The 25,710-nt window shown below is 41.7% G+C and overlaps 1 protein-coding gene across 1 annotated transcript in view; it reads left to right on the forward strand.

The window, feature by feature from the left end:
- Nucleotides 1–25,710, forward strand: part of LOC124263885 (myosin-10-like) — a 73,206-nt gene that overhangs the window by 27,182 nt on the left and 20,314 nt on the right. Inside the window, 17 exon segments of the mRNA XM_046698612.1 lie at nt 849–876; nt 3,156–3,270; nt 6,009–6,026; nt 8,534–8,626; nt 8,992–9,055; nt 10,330–10,428; nt 12,241–12,384; nt 12,929–13,032; nt 14,077–14,607; nt 14,864–15,086; nt 17,242–17,382; nt 18,042–18,145; nt 22,841–23,032; nt 23,269–23,289; nt 23,291–23,434; nt 24,311–24,425; nt 25,102–25,283. Coding sequence (XP_046554568.1) covers nt 849–876; nt 3,156–3,270; nt 6,009–6,026; nt 8,534–8,626; nt 8,992–9,055; nt 10,330–10,428; nt 12,241–12,384; nt 12,929–13,032; nt 14,077–14,607; nt 14,864–15,086; nt 17,242–17,382; nt 18,042–18,145; nt 22,841–23,032; nt 23,269–23,289; nt 23,291–23,434; nt 24,311–24,425; nt 25,102–25,283 — 2,318 coding nt within the window.

Consider the following 25,710-nt stretch of genomic DNA (forward strand, 5'->3'; position numbering starts at 1 on the left):
GATTGTGCAGCATGTGTCAGTCATGTCTTGTAAGAAAGTGATTTTAGCACCTATGTGGTTAATATGTAATATAATTGAAGATAAACAAAACCTAAACTCAGAATGAATAAAACAAAAACATGCTACTGGAATCATTGTTTTTATGACCACACTTTAGGTGAAGAATGATGATAATTTTATGGACATATATGCAACTTCTTAATTCTGTGAAAGGCGACGTTTTAACATAGCATAACAATGTCCTCAAGCAAGTGATGATGACAACGACATTAACATCTATGTCGAAACGTCGCCTTTCACAGAATAAAGAAGTTATATAGTATAGAAGTATATCCATAAAATTATCATCATTATTCATCACCTCAATTTATAAAATGCCCATCAAAGAAGTCACACCTTTAGGAGTAAAATCAATATTCTTTTGACCAAGGGAAACAAGTTTACTGAAGTGTCAAAGGTTACCATTAATCCTGTTGGACTTTCAACATGTTCTCAGTCCATGAAATATTGCTGTATAGAGGGTGATACTGATCGCCCTAGCCTGTTACCACCCACATAGCTCAGTAAAGGGATACCTGTGAATAGTCAAGCTAACAGACCACAACCAATAATGCCATGCTTCAATAAACAATGCAATTGTGATATATAATACCTCAACGGTACTTGCATTCAAAATCAAAACAGATCTGGCCCAAGTTCTCACTGAAGCCATTCAAACAACATTTCAGTTTGGTTTGCTAATTAAATTTTGTTCAATTAAGTTTGTGATATATTGAAAGTTTTTTTGAGCATTTTATAAGTGACTTCTAATGTATGTCTATCTAATGATATATTTCATTGATTTTCAGATCGGGAGGACCAGTCTATTCTCTGCACGTAAGTTGGATGGAGCCTGACTTTGATGGTGTAGATTCAAGCACTGAAATAGGGATAATAACCTTTAAAATATATACTTTATATATGCGTGAAATTTGGTGTTTAGTGTACCTGTTATACATATAAAACATCAGAAAAGGTTGGAAAAGACATTAAAAAAATATGTTACGCCTTAGATTGTGTAAATTTGATGATTATTGTTGACAGGAAACAAATGTCAATTATATCAAAGCGATAGCAGCACAACTACAGTGATAGTCCCGACATTTCATGAGTTATCTTCCCAAAGATTAATGTGAGGTGTAGAGCTGTTCTGATAAACATTCAACCACACACTTGAATCCAGGCCTAGTGTTGTGTATTCAACAAATATATATGTATATAATAGCAGAAGTCCTCTAATTCCAGATGGTATCTGCTATAAACAGAGGGGTATGGAAATATTTTGAGTAATGTGGAAGAACTATTTTAGGTTATCTAACACAGATAAGTGGAGGGAAATGAAAGCCATATTTTTAGCTGCACCAGCCAGTGGTTTCCACCATCTTCTTTCTAATGCTTGAAAGAAATTTTGCCAGAAATAAGAATTTATCAGTGAAATCCAAGATAAGGTGTATGTTAGCACTGGGAAAGCCTATGCCTGTCCTGGATTCTTGTCATGTTTTGTAGCAGGGTTTCAGACTAAAGAAAATATACAGGTCTCTGAAGGAAATGCACTGTGACCAGTGCATAAATAATTCCTGTAATCAGGGAGATCAGCTTCCTTTAAGGGAATAGATTACCATTTGATGAATTACTTAATTACAAGGATATGTGTAGCTTATGAGGAAAATGAGTGTCTGAATTATTTGTGCTTTTATTATGATAATTAATTGTTGATAATTATTTGCATCAGCAAGGACTTACCGGTATTATATTGTAGATATTTGATTGAATTTTTGAACTTTTGGGGGAAACATTGTTCAAATTATGTTCCTTGAGTACACCATGACTCTGAATGGAGTGAAATGTTTCTCATGCATTTAGTCACGGGTTTGCCTGATCCAGACCTGCATGCAGCTCCTGGAATATTGCTGCCACAAACTTGCTTATATTGACATCAGTGACCTTTGCCTGCACAGAACCAGTAGACACACCACTTATAAACCTCCAGTGACGTCACTCTATTGTTCTAGCGAGGCAGTATTTCTTGTCATATCCCGATGCCCCGTCGATTAGGGGGCATTACTTCAATATCGTCCCTCTGCCCGGGGATTTTCTGAGGAATAGCCCTTGACTTTGAATTATTACTTGTTTTGAAGATTGATACGACTTTGTCTTCACTGAATGTGATCGTAAAATATGACTTCATTGAAAACTTCCAACATGTAGCGCCGACACCCGGTATCGAACCCGCAACCCTTCGCTTACAAGCTTGGCTGTTTTATCCACTAGACTACGAAGGATCGCTGTGAAAAATGAGATTGTTTGTCGGCATGGACAGTGTGTTCCTCCCAAGACGGGTAGTGCGGGCAGCGCACATGCAGGGCACGGGTAGCGCGTGCAGAGCACGTGTATTGCGCGTGCAAGTCGAGGAGTCGGCTGCCAGTCTCATCCCAGTTGCTTTCAGCAGTAAATACCAAATATTGAAATTATATCTAAAGTATATCTTCGGTCGGTTTATAAGTTGAATAAAGCATGACCCTCGGCATTCCCTCGGGAAAACATCCTTACTTCTTTGTTATGCCCGAGGGTCATGCTTTATCCTATACGTAAGCCACGACAGAAGTGTGTGAGATGTTGAGTTCTATTTGAGCTCATGTTGAGTTGACATTCACACAATCAGCCTCTGATTTGTCATATCCATGTCTGAGATACCAGCTCGGGTATCATATCTCATTCTTGATAAAATCAAACCCCAAGAACCAGGTTCCAACATCACTCTCAAGAAAGATAAGATACTGTATGGATGACAACTTCTTTATTATATAATGGTGCGATGTTTCAGTATAGCTTCTTGCTTGACAATGGTATAAGAACCAATACTCAAACATTGCATCATGATATAATACAGAGGTTGTCATCCATAAAGTATGTTACCTTTCTTATTATTCATCAAGTTCTAAAATGGCAATCAAACAGAACATGACTCTTGTTCATTTGAACACACAGTTCATATATTTAGATGAGAGGGTCATATGATGTGAACTTGAGATTGTACTCTTTCAATGTCACCTGATATGGCTGGAATATTGCTAAAAGCGGCGTAAAACTAAACTCACTCACTCACTCTCTTTCAGTGGTGAATCAGGAGCTGGTAAAACTGAAAACACAAAGAAAGTGATCCAGTATTTGGCCTATGTTGCTGCATCTAACCGCACCCAAAGGAGCTCCGTGTCCAACCTACATGTGCCGGTAAGACTTTATGCATGGCTGCAGAATGGCGCCCCTTAGCGCTGGTATTGGATTGATGGCTTGTCCTTCCTTTATGTTACTCTTTGCATGTTGTCTGCATGGGTATTGCTTATATTGCATGTTTTAGTTGCCATTGTTTGTACACGAAATGGTTGGTCCTTAATAATCATAGTAGCTTTGTAGCAAGTTTGAATTTAGAAAGGCACTGGAATATATAGTTTACTTGTTAATTCATATACCTTATGTTTGTGGTCTGATGTAAGAGTTTTAAGTTGAAGCAGTGAATAGTTGTGACAATTCTTTGTTGGCCCTCTGTTATCATTTGTTGGTAATAGCTTAGGCCTCATTCCAAGTTATGTTGCACTAGGATATCTGAACTCTCAAGTCATACTTTAACATGGACAGTGATAGCTGTAGTGTTCGGGGTGCTTGGAGAATCAAAGTCTTGTATGTATACAGGATATGTACAGGAATTGGTTTGACTAACAGATCAAGTTGTCATGAAAAGGGTTCAGCTTTTGTGAATAATGTGTTGCTGTCTGCCAAGAGGGATCTTTCTGCTACAATTATTATATGCTTTGCTTGATCAAAAAAGGATTCTACGATCTTGGTTAAGATATTATTTCATAGAGGTCAAATGTTTAACCAATAATTATACTTTCCAATATTTGAGTAAGTTTAAAAACAAAACATTTGGATTGTCCCTGTTCGAAAATGTCTCATGGATTAGTGTAAAGTGAATATGGATCTGAACATTGGGAATTTTATTATCTTATCTTGATTGTAAAGCAGATTTTGAACTGAAAGTCCCTATGAATAATTAAGTGTTCTATGATAGATGGACAGGAACGTGTATGTGTCAGACATGACGTATTGTACAGACTGTATACATGTTGGGTATGGGACTGTGTTATAATTAGAAGATAAATTAAAATATATTGTATATCCACTAACTAGTTTGGTTGTAACACCCCCTGAAATGGTTACAAATCTATTCTTAATTTTACTACTTCCTAAATCGGCTACAGAAATGCCATACACCAAACAGTGAAATTGTAATATTAAAGGAAATGTCACCAGTCTTATACTGGTTATCACTTATCTCGAACCCACAAACGTCTGTTGATTTGGAACCCTATCTTGTGGTATATGGTGGTGCTGTTCCATGTTGTCAATTTGAAGCAACCTAAAATCTGACGACCTGTGAAGATCCTGGTTAGAATTGGTTTTCAGCAACCCATGCTTGTCGTAAGGCGAACTAACGGGACCGGTCTCCTTACATGGTTGACAAATATTGTATCCCAGTTGCGTAGATCTATACTCATGCTGTTGATCACAAGATTGTCTGGTCCAGACATAATTATTTACAGCCCGCTGCCATGTAGCTGGAATATTGCCAAGTGCGGCATTAAACAACAAAGAAACTCAGAAACAAACAAAATGAAATCTAAGAATTGTTTACACCCATACAAAAATAGATGTTCTTCAATATATTATTTCAGTAATTAGTGTTAACATTATTTCCTTGGATGCATGTCTAAAGGAATACTTTTAATGAAGTACAATAACTGTCAGCAGTAACTTGTGTTGAGATGCAGAGTGATGAATTGACACTGACAATAATATTCTGACAGTACCCAGCTGCTGATACAGCATGGATACCCCAGAACATATTAATCTGAGAGCATGATATACAGGGCATGTGACCTAATACTGATTGATGTCAGGCATGTACTTAATCAGACAATTTAATGAGGCATGTTGCTCAAAGCTGATGTTGAGAGTTCAGTAGTAACACTGAATGCTGTTGATAAACCATAATCATGAGAATTTGTGATAATTAAACAACCTAATTTTAACTACATTGGCACACTGCCTAAATGCATGCTATTATGAGAATTTGGATGAGCTTTTAATAAGAAAAATGTTTACAATCTGAATATGATGTTGAATGCCATCCAAATGTCTCTGGTAAATATTTCATACTGGAAGGGAACCTGATGTCTAGAATTCATTCGAGTTTCATGTCATTCCGAAAAAGACATATTGTGTCTGAGTTTATGTTTAATTACATTTTACCCCCCAACTGTTAACTGAAATGTTATAAATATGGTTTAATTGAAATAACCTGTCAGTCACCCTTCCACCGAATGTGCATCCTCAAGGTCCGGAAGACTTTCGGAATGTTGACGTTTATGCAAGTCTTCACTATGGAGACCAGTTCTTGCTCTTAATGGCATGGGATTCTAAAAGCTTCCAATCTGTTTGTGAATCTAGCTTTTGGCTAGAAATCCTGCTTGATGCAAATACATGCCTCCATGTTGCCAAGTCGGCCATTTTGAATTTTGACACTTCTCACAATGTTGGCGGTTTTGCCATTAATCGCCTGTCACTTTTCACAGTTTATCGTTCTCAAAAAAAATTAAATTTCATGTAAGCACGTTGTGCAGTTTTTGTAACCAACTGGATATATATTGTGCCATTTAACAACAATTGCCTTTGAGTTACGTTAAAGTACCCATCTATCAACATTGCTCTACATAGCTAGATCACTGCGCAGAAGTAACTTGTATCTCACAAACAGTAATTGTTGTAAAGATAGATGTAGATGAGAGAATCGTTTACTGGTTCTAGTTCTGCTTTATCTAGTTGTGGTAGAAGGTAGACAAGCATGGTAGGATGCATGACATAAGCAGATGATGATCATGTTACTCTGTTTTCTGTTGTGGGCCACCTAGAACAAAGAGTTCAACCTTGTAAGTACCCTCCTGTTGATGCATATCCCAACTCTCTCCACATGGGCTTAAGCCACTGGCTGCAAGATAGGAGAAAATGCATTATTCAATTGTAATATTCATCAATCATTTGGGCCCTGAATGAACATAAATCAAGATTTAAAATTCATGGTGATTGAAAATCATGTTAAAAGATTTCTCACGCTGTTAAAATCTTGCAAAGCACTTCAAATGAATTGAAAAGAAATTGTCACAAATATTGAGATTGATAGTATGTGGTTATTATCATTTTAGATATTACACCCATTTGGCTTGTGTCTGAAGGGAATGTTATACGGTTTGAGGCCGAAGTTGTGGCAGCTAATGGATGATATATATCTTTCAGCCAGTGTGTTTTGTGATTTGAATTGTTAGTATACTCCCCATGATGGAGAGAGTTTCTTTTTCCATGGGTTATCATTGCAGCTTAGACTGAGGCTCATTAGTTGCTATAGGTATTACTCATCATGGTATTGATTCGCCGCAGATAGATGTAATAGAAACATTATTTTGCAGAATTTGATCCAGTTACCATGTTGTGATTATTTCCTGATTATTTAAAGGTCTCCCATTTGGCTTTGTTCTGTGTAAGTAACGGACTGCCAGAGGACCAGCTGTGTGTGTTTTAGTTCATTAAGTTTTAAAAAGATTAAGCTTGGAGATTTGCACTTATCCCTAAAACCTCTTTTTGTGTGACTTATGTTTTTCCTTATGTACAGTGTTTGCTTCTGTATCTTACGACTGGCAATGTTTACATAGATAAGTTCTTAAGTAGATTGCACCTCACTGAAAATTAAGGTAATTTTTTTTTTTGAGGTCTCTGTGAATCAAAACCATTTACAGTTCAAACATTTTTATGGATTTTTTTATTATAAAAAGAAAAAAAAAAAACAATTTAATTAATTTTCTTGTTGTGATTTTGAATTAATGCTTCTTAAAAACATTTTGTTTGCTATTTTACTCCAGCACTTAACATATTATATGCAAAGTGTGCTGTTGTATATGTAATCGATGGTGTATTTCAATATGTAAGACTAACCTAATATTATCTCATTTCACCCTTTTGGAGTGTTTTCAGAGAATAAACTGTTTGCAGTTACAGAAATATCTTGTTAATGACCTAAGGTTGTCATGTTATGTAAATGCTCTGTTGATTGTTTACTCCTGTATGGAAGTAGAGTAGATCTACCCTTAAATAGGCTTTGCTTTCAAAGAAAAGAAGAATGATTTTATTAGTTAGAATATCGTGAATTTGTTCTTTTGAGATTGAATCATGTTCAAGATTTCATACCACCTTTTCATTGTATCATACATGCATCGACCATTTTTTGGTTGTTACCTCTGACACTGAACAGCATCAAGCTGATATGTTTCATTTGTTTATTTTAGTGTTAATACTGTAACAACATAGATGACTTTAGTTATGCATTTACTAACTTTTTACAAAAGTTTTACTTATGGCCAGAAAAGTTTAGTTCCAACTTTCATATAGAGCTTATTGAAAGTTTTTTGCTGTTTTTTAGAAAATTGAAATATTATGGACTGTGGAGATATCCAAGTCTGAAAATGAAAAAAAAGTCACTCAAAACCTGATTCAATGAGTAATAAACATTATTTACTTCTGTCATCAATTCCATATGATTGACAGTAGATGGATTCCAGTGTTGATGCAGCCCAGTATGTCAGAGTCTGTCATCCTGTTTTACTTGGTTTATTTCATCTTTGTCATTGTCTTGAAGTTGTTGCATGTATCATCTTGCTTCATCTCATGCATGTGAATTCATTGTTGTCCCATTGCATTAGTATGGTCAGGTGCATTAAGCTGTGGTATTTAGAAACAGTATTTTATTTCATGGTTTTTCTTCAAGGTATATTCTACATGACTAATCTGGAAACACTATGGTTCATTTTTCATAGTTGAATTTTTTTTATCAGTGATGATTTAACCCTTTGCAAAATATTTGTACATGTGACATTATTGCATCATAAATTGATCAGTTCACATAGCTGTCATTGCTCATTGTCTGATTACTGTGTGTTCGTCATTCCACCATCATATGCAACCATTTCCATTCATTGTTTTAGTTATTAGACCACCTCATTGTCACCGTAACCAATTCACTACATTTCCCATTGTATGTACCAGGAGCAGCCAGCTGTCCAGTAAATAACATTGCTCCAAATTGCATTTACTGGGGTCTCTTTTGAGTTTTAAAATAAATTTAAAAAATGACCTCTCATTTGGGTGCATTGGTCCCATATTCCTTAAAATCTTTTTCTCAACCTTCATTCCAAGAGAAAAATGATCGTATTTGAAGAAAGGTAAATGTTAAATAAACTTAAATTCTAAATGCAACATGTCATGTAAGTACTGTGTAGTGTACATTGGCTGCCCCATCCATTCCTCACCTCACCTCACCTCACCTCACCTCACCATCACAGGTGCCCCTTCTCCTTCCTGTATCACATGTTAGTATGCATCGTTACAGGGGGAACTGGAGAACCAGCTGCTGCAGGCCAACCCCATCCTTGAGGCTTTCGGCAATGCCAAGACCATCAAGAACGACAACTCTTCTCGATTTGTAAGTTCAGTGTAGAATGTAATTACTAATTATATTTAAAAGTTTGTTGCTGTTATCAATGTAAGAAATGTTCCCCATGCCACAAAATTGGCATTTGAGCAAGTACTTTTCTATATATAAAAATGCTAAACTGCCAAAGCATAGCAAGCAATATCTTTTTCTGTCATCATGTAGCTTTGTGACTGTAGAGCCCTTTGGATATTTCAACAAGGTGGTATTAGTCCTCTGAAAAATTTAAGAAGATGTCAGCTCCAAACAAATGATATTTTGTAAATTTCCAAGAAAAACGATTTTATAATTCCTCTTTGAGTGATCAAACAGGTGAGAGCTGCAGATATTTAATGACATCTTTGATCCTGTTTCAGGGCAAATTCATCAGAATCAACTTTGATTCATCTGGTTACATATCCGGTGCCAACATTGAAACATGTATCCTTTCATGTGAACAAGCTGATGGAGTTGCGCTGTGTTCAGAATACCAGAGTCCATTAATATGTTATAGGTGAACTTGGGTATAGTGGACCTTAAGTTCAAGCTGGGGTACCAGGGTCCTACCATACACTTGGGTACTGGGTTCATAACCTTGTGGCTAGATACAAGGCATCTAACCCCAAATCCTAAGGAATGGAAGGACCTGACTGTCCAAACTGGATGTGCCAACTGGTTCAGCAATTGAGGCTGAAAGTCAAGGGATCTTAGTCTAAAGCCTAATGTCCTGTGAAGACCTGGGGTAGATTTGGTCTTCAGTAACCCATGCTTGTCCTAAGAGGCGACTAACAGGATCGGGGGGTATCCCAATTGAGTAGATTGATGCGCATGCTGTTGATCACTTGATTGTCTGGTCCAGACTTGATTAATCATAGACTGCCGCCATATAGCTGGAATATTGCTGAGTGCAGCATAAAACAACAAACCAACCAAAGCCAAATACAGTCAAATCCCGATGAGTCGAATGCCGGTGTCTGGAATATTATGCATAACTCGAAGTACCTGTCGGTCCCGACCATTCCCTGTTATAGTTGTCATCATTTGAATACCGGTTACACGAATTCGTCTCATAAATACACACGATGACTCGAGAAGGAAATTTGGTCCCATGAGATTCAAACAACAGCAATCTTGTATACATAAGCCGAAGTCAGTCAATGAGAAGTTGATTGGTGTAGCAAACTGATCCAATTAACGAACCAGCGCGGCTCACACCTTTCGCCATTGACGGGTGAGTTCAAAAGGCAGTTAGTGATTTTACGGAAATCACTATCTGTGCTAATCAGACTGGAACTGATAAGGTGCCCCTATGAGTGATAGGGAAATCATTAGATAAACAAATGCTTAGGTGGAGGAATTAGGACTGGGTCATCTTTTTTTCTACCCTCATTGACATACCTATGTCTCGAATACATCGATAAGTCGAATTTATTACTTGGTCCCCAGCGATTCGACTCATCAGGATTTGACTGAGTTGCCTGTCAACATTTAATGGGTCCCCAGATTATAATACTATTGAACAAAATTCTAGGACCGCTGGACCCTGTTCCACAATGTCATATTAGTGCTATGATGGTCATAAGTATTCACGACAGAGACAATCCTAAGATTGCTTTGTGGAACGAGGCCATGGACCTTGATTTCTAACATCGACCATGGCTTTTTACAGTTGATAGACTCAATTTTTCCAATTGTTAAACCTTAACCAATGTAAGACCTGCTGGAAAAGTCGAGATCTGTGCGACAAGCTGAGAATGAGAGGAGCTTCCATATGTTCTATCAGTACCTCAATGCAGCCACGCCTCAACAGAGGAGTAAGTAGTTGGAGATGTTTTATGGAAAATGGTACACATCTGGTCAGTCTATTACAGTGAAATCTTGTGACCTTGAACTTGACTATCTCAACCTGACGTTTAACTTTAACTCAATTTTAACACCAGTCCAGCACAGTTTGTAAAATAGCTGCCAACTTCAGTACTTTTAGCCTTATGGGTAATTTCCCCTTTATGAACTGTAGTTGAGACTGGTGTCGACACATGACACCGTCAATGATGTTATGGTAATTATTGGTGTAATTATTGTACGTCTTGTTAATTTCTTACCTGTACAATGGTTATTTTGAATGAAATGCAACAAAGCCTGTATTCCTGTCCTGAGACTGGGGTACCACTATGAGTGAAATAAGTGTTAAACAATAATATGTGTTTGGTCTGGTTTTTGTTTTACACTGACACAGTGATTCAGATAGCTAGGTAATTGTTTCTTTCTATGGCCTATGTTTCTGAAGTCAGTGTTTCCATAGGCGTGTCTTAACCATTATCCACTCATATCAATCTGCAGCTTAGCTGGAGATCTCTAAGACCTTGAGATTTTTATTTGCCAAGACTTTATGCATTTTCATTGCCATACTACAAGTCCTGTAAAGTTGATAGATGTATTGATCTAAGCAGTTTCTGTTGTGTCTGAATCATGTACAGGCATGGATCAATATGTGCATGCCCTTCATTGTTCAGAGAGTTATGTTGGACCTTGGGTTCAAACAGGACATCGAATATCCCTTTGAGTTGTCAGTCCACTCTGCTGTCTATATTCTGTTGAAACCATGTTGCGTGTGTCCTCATTTATATGCCCGAGATGACTAACTTTCATTGAAGGTGTTCTTAGCAGCCGGTCCAAGAACTAAGTTCCCTACATTAAATTTGTGCAAGGGATTTCCAGCATATTATCTCACCTTTTCTTTATTCCAAACTAGATCCTCAAAGTGGTTAAATACATATATTCAATAGATTCTGAATTTCAGTTTCCTTGACGTTTTGTATGTATGTAGATGTTCATTGTCTGATGATGATATGCTAAATAGCCTCATTATAAGGCAATAATTTAAGCATGCAGACAATCAAATTAATTGAAACATAATGAAGTCAGTAAGCATGGTTCATTATGTATTTGAATATTACTTTGACTAGATTAAGCAGTTTATGTGCTAGTGTCTAAGTTAGGACAACTTTATAATGAGGACAGAGGGTAGACATGTTGACTTAAACTCAGTGTTGAGCTTCCCGCCAAAGTAGGTCAAGATGCACTTAAAATATGGAGATCTTTGTTTGCTAGATACAGTAAAGCTTTTTTAGAAATTAAAGTTTATTTCATGTATTTGGTTTAATATGACAAAACATTTGAGTTTTAAATGTAAAAATACCTTTTATTTTAAATATTTACTTCCTGCTGAAGTAATTGTCAAGTCAGTTCTGCCTTATGCTGAGTTGTCATAATTGTCACGATAGTGTTCATACATAAGGGTTCAAAACATTCAGAACAATCACGAGTAAAACAAATTAATTTTGTCAGTGCTTGACATTACCTTATAACAGCTCTCTGCTCAGCAGAATCTGAAACTAAATCCATTTCCATGATATTGTTTTGATAAGTCAGTAACTGCTCTTGTATATGGACAGATCAGGCAGGAATACTGCCATTGAGTTTTGCAGATCACTCTTGTAGGACCTGATTTGTTCCCTTGACTATGTCAAGCCAGGGGAATTTGTCACCTGAGGATTCTTGCTTATATTGGTCAGAAACTTGTACACAAGGTTGTATGTTTTTACTCAAGCTCATTGTATCCACAGAGGAGTTTCTGCTGGAGGACATCAGGAACTACAGATACCTCACTAATGGCCACATGCCTGTCGGCGGCATTGATGACGTCCTGGAGTTCCGCAGCACCGTTGAAGCCATGACCATTATGGGCATCAACGCAGAGGACCAGTCAGGTGGGCTTGTACAGAACACTCAGATTTAGAAATGAATGTGGATTTCAGGTTGTGATCTGGTGGCTGGCAGAGAAAGTGGAATTGATATAAAGGAATGGTTGATTTACTAACCAGTTGCTTGATCTGTACCAAACATCTTTGTGAAAGTATAAAGAACATAAAATTCCTAATTCAACTCTTTCTTCACTGTTTCTAAATGCCACCTCCAGAATTTGTGTGCTTGTGATGTTTTAATGTAATATAATAAGTAAGTTATGTGATGTATTCGAGGAGTTCATTGAGCTCATTGTTAACTTTAATGTTGATTATTTTAGTTTAAAATACGAACAGAAAAAAAATACATGCTTTAACTAAAGTTGTCCCAAATATGCTCTTTGTGTGAATTGGGCCGTTACTGCTTTGACATGAAGACCGCATCCGGTTGAAGCAACATTTACAAGAAACATGGGTAAGCCAATGGTAAGAGCATGTCAAGCCAATTGTAAGACGTCTACCAATGTATGACAAAGTCAGTTTCTAATGTTTCTGATCCGTTCTGTTGCAGCTGTTTTCCGAGTGGTATCTGCTGTGCTTCTGTTCGGCAACATGCAGTTCAAGGCAGAGAGGAACTCTGACCAAGCCACCTTGCCTGATAACACTGGTACTTCAGCCCAACAAAAATAACAACTATCTCTTAAAAAGAGTATAATTTGTATATATGCACATATAGTCCCAAAAGCAATGAAGGACCATGCTTTCATATTACTATAGTTAATCTTATGATGCCATGTACTAAGAAAGATTTGTGGACCATTACTCTTTTCAGAAGAAGTCCTCCTTGGGGTACATATAAGCATTAAAATGTCCATTTTAAAAGCCTACGACAGTTGTAAATAATATTTCAATAAAATATTTTACCAAACAAAACTCGCTATGTGTGGTGAGACCATTCTCCTACAGGGCCCCGTGAGGGCCCCCTACAGCCAAGAGCAGGTAACTCTGGCTGTGTACCTCGTGACTCACTTTTCATGCTGTCGCCGGGTCGTAGGTCGCTTGCATGGTCCAAGAAGCTACTTAATAAGAGAGCCGGATGAGTGAGATAGAGTCAAATCCTGTATGTATGGTTCCTTTTTTCGCCGGGCTTAGCTGGAATCTTTGTATGACTTTTTTCATTCATGATTTGTTGTAACTTTACCGGGCGTGTTCGCTGTCTCCAGCCACGCAGGCAAGATGGCGGACCGCTGGGTCCCGCTTGCTTTCCTTCTCCTGGCTTTAGAAAAAGCCTTGTAGTCGGGTTGTGAAAGGGCTGATATTTCATTTTGTAGATTATACTTTGCCTAAATTCCTTTTTCAGGCTTTAGGTAAGTTTTGCTTGAGTGTTTTCGCGGACGCCGCACGCACGCCACACATGTTGCTCTTTGTCACCTATGTACGCAATTACGCTTCGCCATTATGGCTTTACGCTAGTATTTAATAGCTTTGCTGTAACAGTTAAAATATCGCCCGGCGCTTGTATTTTGTTCTGTTTTGTTGTGTGCATATTATATTATGTATATCGTGACAGTCCTTGCTATTATCATAGCTGGTTCTGTTTTTGCAGCCCAAGGGTGTGTCACCTGTAGCGCAGTTTGTCGCCTCAGGATCGCCACCTGGTTTGCTTACGCTGTTTAGCGGAGGAAGCCCATGACGCAACAAGGTTGTTCTATGTGTCAGGCTTTCTCCCCCCGCACCATCAAGTCCAGACGTGCTGATTACATGTTCTACACGTCCTTACTTCAGGCGGGGGGGGACATTTGGGGTCAGGAGCCGCCTAAAGACAAAGATAAAAAAACAAAGAAAAAGAAGGCTTCGGCTTCCTCTCTTTCGGGGGATGCTCCTAAACGGGCGAAGGGTACGGGGCCTCCGGCTCCTTCACCTGCCATCCCCTCAACATCACAGGCACCTTCCCCCCCTCCTGTCCCTGTTTCTAACCAGCTAACAATTGATTTACTTTCTGATATATTGCAGAAGCAGATGGATTCGGTCCACACTCTCGTGGCTGACGCGATGGCTGGCCTCCGACAGGAGATTGGTGTCCGACCAGGTACGGGTGTGTGTGTCGGGTCTATGGCGGGCAGTGCTCCCAACCTCAGCTTAGGCTCTGGTGTGGGGGTTTCTGTCGGGGTGCGCCGGCCCGAAGCCTCGCCTCGCTTGCTGGCCACCCTCCGCTGTAGTAATCTGATACCGGCCCGAGCCTTGGCTCGGGTCTGGTCCAGTAGTTAGTAGTTTGGCAGTCCCTGTAGTTGCCGCTTACTTCAAGAATTGGTCCCACCGGCTATGCCGGGCTTGGCCGGGCCATTCGGGTGTCTGGATCATTTTGTCTACCATTGAGGAATCCCAGCACGGGCTCTTCCTCATCACGCACCGCCGACTCAGTCTCGAAGTCTTGGGTCGGGTGTGCCGGGCAACCCGCTCTGCTCGAGCCTTTGTCCCTCTCTGTAGACCCTCGATGATCCCTCAGAGCTCTCTGGAAACAGAGACCTCACTCATTGAGGATCGATTCGAGGAGGCTATGGAGGAGGATGAGGGTCGGGAGGAGTTGGGTACGCCTTTGGTTTCGGCTGCGCCCCTGAGGCAGGTACGGGAGCCGCATTGCTTCTGTCCTGCCCCAGGTAGTGGTCAGTACTGGCGCATCTCGACCCTCAGGGAGTTTCGGCCCCAGGGAGGCTTTTGCTCCCACCAAGGTGGGGACACAAGGCCGCGATATTACCCTCAGTCTTGTCTGAAGTAATCAACCCTCCTCTGTGGTACCAGGTCCAGGTTCGATTTGCCAGAACTTGACCGCCGGGTACCTCATGGGGAGGCTTGCCTCTACAATCCCCCAGTGGTTGACGACAGTGTTTACGCATCCGCCGCCTCTGGGGGTTCGCTGGTAATTCTATGGCTTCAGCTGCAAGGTCGCCGCTTCCGCCGCTCACTTAACTAACGCTACAGCTTTTTAACCGCCTATCGATCCTTTGAAGAGCAATACCGCACGCGTTCAATGCCTCAAAGTGACGATCCATTCCGCTTACATCTCGGGTTGCAGAGGCAACTACTGGATGTGGGTGGGTGGAGGAAGATTCGCCTCCCTCCACCTTGGCTAAGCAATTAACGGAGGTACAGTCACATCTGGCGCCACGATTCTATCAGGTCGCCGGCTTGCCAAATGATGTCGGGCGGTGATGGGCCTCCGCCGCCTGTGGCTTTCCTCGCGGGCGCAGGTATTCGCCTGCCACGCAACAGGCTCTGCTGCTGGCGCTGCCATTCCGATGGGTTCTACCCTGTTCCCCGGGCAGCTACAGTAGTCCGGGAGGCCGCTGAGGCTGTCTCAACCTTCAAGGACTCTAAGCCCTTGCTGGAACAGCCTCACACGCCTCGCCAAGGCCCCCGGTTGTCTCTCCGCGATATCCTTCTGCCGCCGGCGGGAATCTGTTAAATGGGCTCAGCCCTTGCAGTCGCTGAGGGGTAAGGGCAGAGGCAGGGGCAAGGGCAAGCCACGGCGCCCCACCAGCCTTTTCAGAGGAAGGGGAAGTCAGCCCCGCTTCCCAGCTATAATTCCTCCGAGCCCTTGTTGGTACCAGACCAAGCAGTCGGAGTACTGCCAAAGTCAGGTATTCAATGTCTCCTGCCACATATCCCTGTGGGTGGTCGACTTTCCCTCTTCCTGTCGGAATGGGAAAAAGTCACGTCCAATCCCTGGGTCCTGTCCACACTCAGGGAAGGCCACATGCCACAGTGGAAGCGAGACCCACCCCCTTCTCCGGGATCCGCTGCACTCCAGTGCCGGGCTGCCCTAGAGAAGGCGGAAGTGCTCGCGTCGAGGTCCAGTCGCTGCTGGACAAGGCAGCCATAGAGGTGGTTCCTGTGGGACAAGAAATGCTGGGTTTTACTCAACTTATTTCCTTGTCACCAAAAAGGACGGAGGGTTCAGACCTATTCTAAACCTCAAAGGTCTGAACGACATGTTAGAGGTACCGGCCCTTCAAGATGGAAACACTGCGCTCGGGTGATTTCGCCTGTGGAGAAGGGAGATTGGCTCACGCCAATCGACCTCAAAGACGCTGCAGACTTCCATGTCCCTATGCACTCCCGAAGTTCCGAAATACCTAAGGTTTTCCTTCGACGGGAGGTGCTATCAGTTTCGGGTACTCCCTTCGCATTTCCACAGCCAAGGGTGTTCACCAAACTCATGCTAATTCCAGCTCAGGTAGCCAGGTCACAGGGCAGGTGCTGTCACCCGCATCTAGACGATTGGCTCCTTCGCGGCGCTTGCCACTCACTTGAGTCGAAGGCGACACTTGCTGTGATGAGTATTCTCACCAAGTTGGGCTGGATTATCAACCTCAAGAAATCAGAACTGGTTCCCACCCAGGATCTGGTGTTCTTGGGAGCGCAGATTCGAGACAGCGCCAGGGATAGTCTCCCTGTCTCCGACCGCCACCAAAGTCCAGAGAGTTGTGTTACAATTTCGAAGTTCCCCAGGGCCTCAGCTCGACTTGGCTCCAGTTGTTAGGCAACATGGCGCAACGGTGGACATCGCTTGGCGAAGCTGTTGAGGATGCACCCATTCAGCAGGCTCTAGCTCAATGTGGGTCCACACCCAGGGTTACGAAGCTGATTCTCCACACTCCAGGGTGGCTAATTCCTCATTTACGGTGGTGGACACTGGCAGGGAATTTATCCAAGGGCTCCCTTTGGACATCCCATCGCCAGATCTCTCAATTCAGACGGACGCCACAGGGTGGGGCGGCTGGGCTCTGTCGGTCTCAGGCCTGTGGTCACAGAGCGAGGCGCAACTGCACATCAATGTGCTAGAATTGAGAGCAGTCAGGTTGGTGTTCAAACGACTTCGAGCAGGTTCAAGGCCGCGGTGGTCCGCCCTCGAGATGGACAACCAGACGGCAATGACCTACATCCTGAAGCAGGGCTGCACGGTTTCCGCCTCTTCTGCAGGAGGCATGGCAGTTTCTGCTCTGGTGCCACCAGTTCGACATACCGGTAATGCCTGTTTATCTCCCAGGGCGACAACGCTCGAGCAGATGCACTCTCTCGTCAGATCCTGGCCCCACACGAAAGTGGATGCTCCATCGGGGATATTCGGGCTATCTCCCAGTTGTTCGGTCGCTCCAGGTGGATCTGTTTGCATCTGGGGACGAACCAGATTCCGGTGTTTTGCTCTCGGATACCGGATCCGGTGAGCCATCGCCCAAGACGCTTCCAGCTCGATTGGACGGACAGGGTTCTGTGGGCTCCCCGCCACTACCCCTGATTCCCAAAGTCCTCTTGCAGCTTGCCACCCAACCAGCTCGACTTCTTGTGCCTCTTGCACCCCTTTGGTCGGCTCAAAGCTGGTTTCCGTACTACTCAGGTTTCTGGCTCAGCCTCCTGTACTATTACCCTTCGACCGACTTACTATCCCAGAACGGAGCGCCGCACCAATCCCAGGATTCAGTGGGTGGCCTGGCTTCTGTCCGAATCGCCTCCACGCTGAAGCGAATTCCTGCACCAGTTGCAGACACAATTCTGGCTTCGCTGGAGGGATTCGGCAAAACGCTCAGTATGAGGATAGATGGGCCTGTTATGCGCTGCTGGTGTGTCGGCAGAGGGATTCTTGATCCCTTTCTTCAACTGTAATTGAAGTACTGGAGTTCTTGCAGTCTCGTTAGAAGCCGGTTTAGCCGCCTACTATCCGGGCTACTCCACGGCAATCTCTGCCTTCCATATCCCTGCCGACGGTGCTCTCTTTGGGGCAGCACCTCTCGTACAGCTTTTAGCAGGCGTGGACAGAATCCGTCCGACTGTCCGGGCGGATTAGTCCCCGCGGGACTTGTCAATCGCTCTTGATTGATGTCCGTCCTCTCTTTCACGATCTGTCGCCTCTTTCACTCCAGCTGTTAAGTTGGAAGGCTGCCTTTCTTGTGGCGTAACGCCTGGCAGGCGGTAGGTGATATCCATGCGATGTCAGCGATCCTGCTCTGACTGTCTTTCACAAAGACAGAGTCAGTATTCGCTTGCCAGACTCCTACCGGCCCTAAGGTCGCAGGCTTTCATATAACGGCGCTCTATCGAACTGCCAGCTTTCACTCAGCCTCCATCGTCCGTACCTCTCTTCGGGCGCGCTCACGCCTTAGATGTCCGTAAGACTCTCAAGGTTTATATCAACTAACGGCTGCTATCAGGAAAGATAAGCAGCTGTTCTGTTGTTATGGCGGTGGCAAAGGCTTGGTCTTCCGCCAACAAGCAGACCATATCTAGGTGGCTTGTCTCTGCCATTTGTTCGAAAGTTACTCTTACAAAGGATTAACCATCCCTCAGGGTTTAAAGGCTCATTCTATTAGGGCAGTGGCTTACATCAAAGCATACCGCACTGCCCATTGAGGAGATCTGCTCAGCGGCTATCTGGAGCCGAATCGAGCACGCTCATCCGCCACTATCAGCTGGACAAACACTCACGGGAGCCGCGTTCGGTTTGGCCAGACAGTTCTCACCAGTAGCAGTGTCGCGATTCTCTAGCCGAATGAGCCTTAGAAATCACGCTTGCTTTTCTCATGGTGTAGGTGTTAATAAATTCCTCAATTTTTATCGGTGGTGGTATCACATTGGTGGTGGTTTTTACTGTATGTAGCGATTATCACTCGCTACAGTCACTGTGTTCATCCCTGCACCACGCCGCTGGTTTGGGTTGCTGAGGGATATATATTGACTCGCCCCATACTTTCCTCCCATTTTGATGGTTGGGGTGGACTTATGGTCCGCTTTATAAATTCCACCAATAGCCTATCGGCTAGGCTCCTTTTCCCCGCTTTGTTACGCTGATTGACATCAGCGTCAGGTGACTAGGTGAGTGTACTTTCTCTCTGTCGCTGCTTCGGCTGTGCCTTCGACTGAACTAGGGGGTATGTTAGGCAGACAGAATACCACTCCCGACTCAACATCGTTGGGAGTCTGTCTTATGCTTATATGTACCCCAAGGAGGACTTCTTCTGAAAAAGAATTTTACAAACCTGAGAGGTTATGAATTCTTTGAAGAAAAGTCCTCCTTGGGTACGGGCCGCCCACCTCCCCCATCATCTGTCTGACACGCTCAGCATGAAAAGTGAGGTACGAGGTACACAGCCAGAGTTACCTGCTCTTGGCTGTAGGGGCCCCTCACGGGCCCTGTAGGGTGGTCTCACCACACATAACGAAGTTTTTGTTTGGTAAAATATTTTATTGAAATATTGTTACAACTGTCGAGGCTTTTAAAATGGACATTTTAATGCTTATATGTACCCCAAGGAGGACTTTTCTTCAAAGAATTCATAACCTCTCCAGGTTTGTAAAAATTATATTTGATTAACAGGGATTTATCTAGACTAACTTAGAGAATGATACCGGACCCAAGCCTACAGCAAATGGCAGGCAAAAAATTGAAATGGGAAATATACTTGTATAGTTACAACAGATGAGCTTTGTATTTCACTGGTAACACAAACAAAGAGGACGAGACTTCGATGCTTCATTTAACAAAATTTTATTGAATGCAATATTTAACTGCCAATTAGTCAAGAAACTGTAAAAATCAACATTGCCATTTCCCCCTGTTTGTGTGCCAAAGATATTTATTAAGCAGCCTAGATAAATCCCTGAGTAAGGAACATGGCTTATTTGTCCCTGGCTACTTCTTATCGCCCCCTTTCATCGTGCCTGGTTTGTTGTCAATTTGCTGCTTCTCATCTTTAGTTTTGTCTCAGCATTCCGTCATCAATTAAGAACAACATCATTTTCCCAGTTATATACGTTAAGTCACTGCCATCACTTCATTGTTTGCCATAGTGTCAGGAAGACGTATACGACGAAAAAAATACCATGTACTTTACGGTCGCAGCAGGATCGGTAAAACTTGCATCCTTGTTGAAATCCAATCCGTGTGAAGAAGCATTGTTTTTGAAACCCTTCATTGCTATTGCTCTTCTTTTTACCCCTTGGATATGTTCCCATTTTACCCAATTTCTTCTTAATACTTCTCATCAAATGATCATTCTCTGCTTTTCCATATTTATTTATTTTTCTCCATATTTTAACTCCTTCAGTCCACCGAAAAGGTAAACTACTTGCTCGCAAGTGCCCTTGTCTGGCTGATGTAGTCCAGCAGTGTCCGATTACCACTTATTTCATTCAAAAGCATGAGAATTGCCAATAGATTTCACAATGTTATTTGTTGTCTTATTTCAAACATTATGAGATTTAAGTTTAGCAAACGGCATGCACGTGTTGTTCCCAACTTGTAGCTGAGAATGTTAATGTTATATTTTCTTGTTCATTCTCCCTTAGTTTTTTCCATTCTTGTATATATATATTTTTATATAATTGAACCTTCATTTTTTTTTAGTTCTGTTGTTCATTTCGGGGTTTGAGGTCAATTCTGGAAATGTTCAAAACAACAGAATGAAATAAGTTATCTCAGCCTATTGATAGTGTTCCTCCTTAATGTGTTTGTTTCACCCGTCCCATTAATGATTAAATTGTTGGTGTGGCTCTAACAGTTGTTGCTCCCAGGTTTGCTATGATCATGCATGGTATGACCATTGACTGTGCAAACTTACCTGAGACGCCAACTTTGAAAGGACTCTAAATATAGGGATAAATCCCATCAGGGAATCCTGAATGGGCTCCAGGCTCTTTCAGATTGGAAGTTTTAGTAAAAGGTAATCAGGCCATCTCATACAAAACCCTAGTTTTTCCTGTTCCATGGGATATGTAGCCCTGTTGATGTCTTTCTCATCACCCAAATGGGGTACTGGAGTTGTTTAGGTGCAACTGATAACTCTGAGAAATTGTGTCCAATAAGCAGATCGGAAACCTGTGATAGTGGATATGAAAATGGCTAAGACTTGCCAGCTCCATGCCCAGGCTTGTTGGGCTCATCAAAGGGTGTCCATTCATCACGCTGAAGACCCGGGTTCGATTCCCAACATGATTACAATATGTGAAGCCCTTTTCTGGTGCCCCCCACCGTGATATTGCTGAAATATTGCTAAAAGCAGTGTAAAACCATACTCATCGAATTGGTAATCTTCAAAGACCTGCATCTTTGTGGGCTCGCCTACATGAAACAGAACTGACACACCTACTTCCCAGTACTGGCTAAAACATCATCAAATATTTAATAAACAATAGGAACATGTGAAAGGCTGTGGAGAAGTCATAAGAGCCTTGTTGAGTCACTAAAGGATCAGTTTGTGGCACATGGTGCCCTTGCTATTGTATTGTTAAGCTATTGGTTTGAGTGAAACACTCTATTATATGGAGGTTGGCGTCTCTTAACATACAGCACACTGTATTTGTTTTTCTTACATTGAAAATATTTATACATTTTGAACGTCTTTGCTAACAGGTGTGAAAGTTGATTAATTACCATAAAGTGTGCATGTCTGTGGAACTCACACTTCATGAAGCACAAGCACAAGTAGGAGAATATTGTCTTGTAATGTTTGAAATTGGAGGAAACAGTTTCAATATGTTATTAGGATTTTACAGATTTCATGTGTCATTGATTGGCAATAGTTAAGTGAGATTCCTTTGTAAATATTTAAAGAATAATTAGTGCATGATATTTTCGAATTTAACTCTCATCATAAGGAGTTCTCATTACAAGTCAGTCAGTTTCTGTAGCAGTAGATGAATTGATCAACTGGGAGGGTTAGTTTACCTATTTCTGACTTTCACTTTCTTCTCTTATGCTTTACACTCATTGTAATTTACGTTACTTCAAACTGATTAGAACAACACTTTCTATGTTTATGTTGTAATGCATGCTTTTGTTTCAGATGTTGAGATTTATCATTTGGTTTGACTGTATTGTAAGATCAGTGTCCGCAATGGATTGGATGAGTTTCCGGTCACCTTTCTTAGACTCGTAGAGTTTTAGCAAGAATGGCCTAGCTTTTGGGGCCCAATTTTCCCACTTTATGGTCCCAGCTATGCTTTTTCATTTTGATTCAAAATCTGCCAACTTCAGTGTCAAGCTGTTGCATGAAACGTTGTGAGTTTTGGCAGTCATCAGCTGCAGACAGATGGTTTCAGGATTAATATGGCAACAGAACTTAATTTCAAATGGAGATTTTTAATGAGAAAATATTATTCTCCAACAATATTTTTGATTAAAGATTAAGTCACTTTTGCTTTCATGGGTTGTGGGTTTGAAATATTCAGGTTTGGTTTGGACACCACTTACTTTAATCAGTAAATATGTTTATCAGAATGTATAGTTGTGTAGTCTCATGTAAATGATAAAAGGGAGACAACTCAGTGTGAACTGATGGATATGTCAAATAAAGATCTTGACAATGAACCTGAAACAATTTCCTACATCAGAGAATCCATGGAAACATCAACAAACTCCACTTTCGATAAAGTTTGGACACAATTTTTATATACTGCAGGAATTATTTGATCTGAAACTGGATGTGCCTAGCAAACATTTTGTGTGTTTCAGATGAACTCCTTTGAACAACTGTGCATCAACTACACCAATGAGAAACTGCAGCAGTTGTTCAACCACACCATGTTCATCCTGGAGCAGGAAGAGTACCAGAGAGAAGGCATTGAGTGGAAGTTCATTGACTTTGGTCTTGATCTGCAGCCCACTATTGACCTTCTGGAGAAGGTTAGCTTATCCATCATGTCAAGTAGTCCTCATATGAAGCATAGTTTATGACCTGTGGCAAAAATAATGTGATATTATATAAAAGAGGACATAAATGCATGGATGTGAATTCCTGTGTGTAACAGTAATATAGAGTGATCTTTTCACTCAAAACTTCACAAAGATTCTGGTTGAGGTCTGATTTAGCATACTCATTTTCACCCATCAGCTAACGTACTTGTGTTATTTGTTCACAGCCGATGGGTATCCTGGCTCTTTTTGGATGAAGAGTGTTGGTTCCCGAAGGCCACAGACAAGACGTTTGTTGAGAAACTGACTGCCCAGCACACTGGTCACCCGAAGTTCCACAAACCTGACTTCAGAGCAGATGCTGACTTCTCCCTTGTTCACTATGCTGGCAGAGTAAGTATATAGCCCAGGGAAGTCTTCAATGCTACAAGACTATGACTCTAGAGGCATGGCAAGTTAATAGACTTGGGGGTCTCTTCATTGCTATGTGTTACCTGTCATCTGACTGTGCCGGCAGACTAAGTAAACAGACTGGGGAACTCTTTCAGTACTATGTGTTACCTGTCATCTGACAGTTTGTATCCATGCTCCTGGTATTGTCGGAGCGGTGGGGTAGCCTAGTGGTTAAAGCGTTGGCTCATCACGCCGAAGACCCGGGTTCGAATCCCCACATGGGTACAATGTGTGAAGCTCATTTCTGCTGTTCCCTTGCCGTGATGTAGCTGGAATATTGCTAAAAGCGGCGTAAAACCAAACTGTCAGTCAGTCCTGGTATTGTCTGACAACTGTTACTTGTATTGGGATCTGGTAGTAAGGTTCCATGACTTGCACATCATTATACCAAGATAGGTAATACCCTGAATGTTGTTCACACTGCTGACGTAGCTTGAGTATCTCTGACTGCAGAGTGAAACAACTTTCATACAAAGTGAAAATATGATAAATATTTTTGAGCATTCTGAGCAGTAAATGTATAGATGGGGCCCGTTTCACAAAGCTCATAGACCTCAAGATCTAGAGTATCTTTTCTCCAGCATTCACTTCAGTGTTACTGTTAGCAAATTCTACCATGCTTGAAAGGTTCACGATCTTGGGCCAGAGCTTTGTGAAACGGGGCCCTGGCTTGTAGATCTGAAAGGGGATAAGCCTGTTGCAGTCTCAAAATCCCAATGCATTTGATTCGTGACCACTTTATTTGCGAAATTCAATTTTTATAATGTAAAGTAAAGATTTTGAATGACAGACTGAACACTGTTCCCTTGTTTACAGGTTGACTACCAGGCTGCCAACTGGCTTTTGAAGAACATGGATCCCCTCAATGAAAATGTGGTGTCATTGATGCAGGCTTCCTCTGATAACTTTGTAACATCAATCTGGAAAGATGGTATGGCTTTAAGTGGCTCTATGAGCATATATATTGTCGTAAGAGGTAACTAATGGGACCGGGTGGTCAAGCACTCTGACATGGTTGACACATGTCATCGAGCTTCCCAATTATGTTGATCAGTGCTCATGATGTTGATCACTGGATTGTCTGGTCCAGACTCGACTATTTACAGACTGCTGCCATATAGCTGGAATATTGCTGAGTGCGGCATAAAACTATACTCACTCATTTTTAGCATTTTATGCTACTTAAAAAGAATTTAAAGTAGACGTTTTTCTTTCACGTCACACCTTGATGGTTTAGATATGCTTCAGTCACTCGTGATGGTTGAGAGAGCAGACTGAAATGGAGATCTTCATCCAGGGTCCCAATCCACAAAGTCTCTAAAGCCTTTGTAATGTTATGACCTATCGTAACTATGCTTTATCATTGACGTATGGATGATGTAATACTTTGAATACTTTGTAGATAGCGTCCCTGTTCCTTCAAGCAATCTCAGCATTTTGACTGTTGTAAAAAAAATGCCTCTGTGTTCATCTTAAAATTATGGTAACTTTGTGTAACAAGGATCCTGTGTAATTTCCTTGTGGGTTTGCCAGGGTCCTACTCAATTATATGGACAGCTGTCACTTAGGGAAGAGTTTGTATAATGGTGACGACCTCCGTGTTTCAGCTGAGATTGTTGGGATGGGAGCAGCGGCTGCTGTGGACACCATGTTTGGGTCTCGGACACGCAAGGGCATGTTCCGTACCGTGGGTCAACTGTACAAGGAGCAGCTAGCCAAGCTCATGGCCACCCTGAGAAACACCAACCCCAACTTTGTCAGATGTATCATTCCCAATCATGAAAAGAAGGTAAATAGATGCAGGTGTAATCAGGATAAATATGTGTGTTGTGGAAGACGAGATGAGTTAATGGGCTGAGATGCTTTTTCTTAAGACACGATGGAAGTTTGGAATGATCACACTGTTATTTTTATGTTGTTTGGTCATAAGGCACGTCATATTTGCTCATATACACCTGGCAGCCATGCCAGGTGTAATATACTTTGGGCTCAGGGAACATAAACAAACATCAAGGGTACATCAACCCATGCCCCCTCGTGGCTGGTGAACAGCTTATAATATACACCTGGCAGCCATGAAGTACATGATACTGTCAAAGTGACCGTTAACTCTCACACTTGTTAACTAGGGCTTTGTTGGACTTAACAACTTTCATGCATCTAGGCGAGTCAGTATTTCTGATGTAAGGTATTCTATGAACTAATGATTTTCAGAT

Source organism: Haliotis rubra, unplaced genomic scaffold (genome assembly GCF_003918875.1).
Source record: "Haliotis rubra isolate DU_JTF1 unplaced genomic scaffold, ASM391887v1 Scf9, whole genome shotgun sequence".
NCBI lineage: Eukaryota > Metazoa > Mollusca > Gastropoda > Lepetellida > Haliotidae > Haliotis > Haliotis rubra.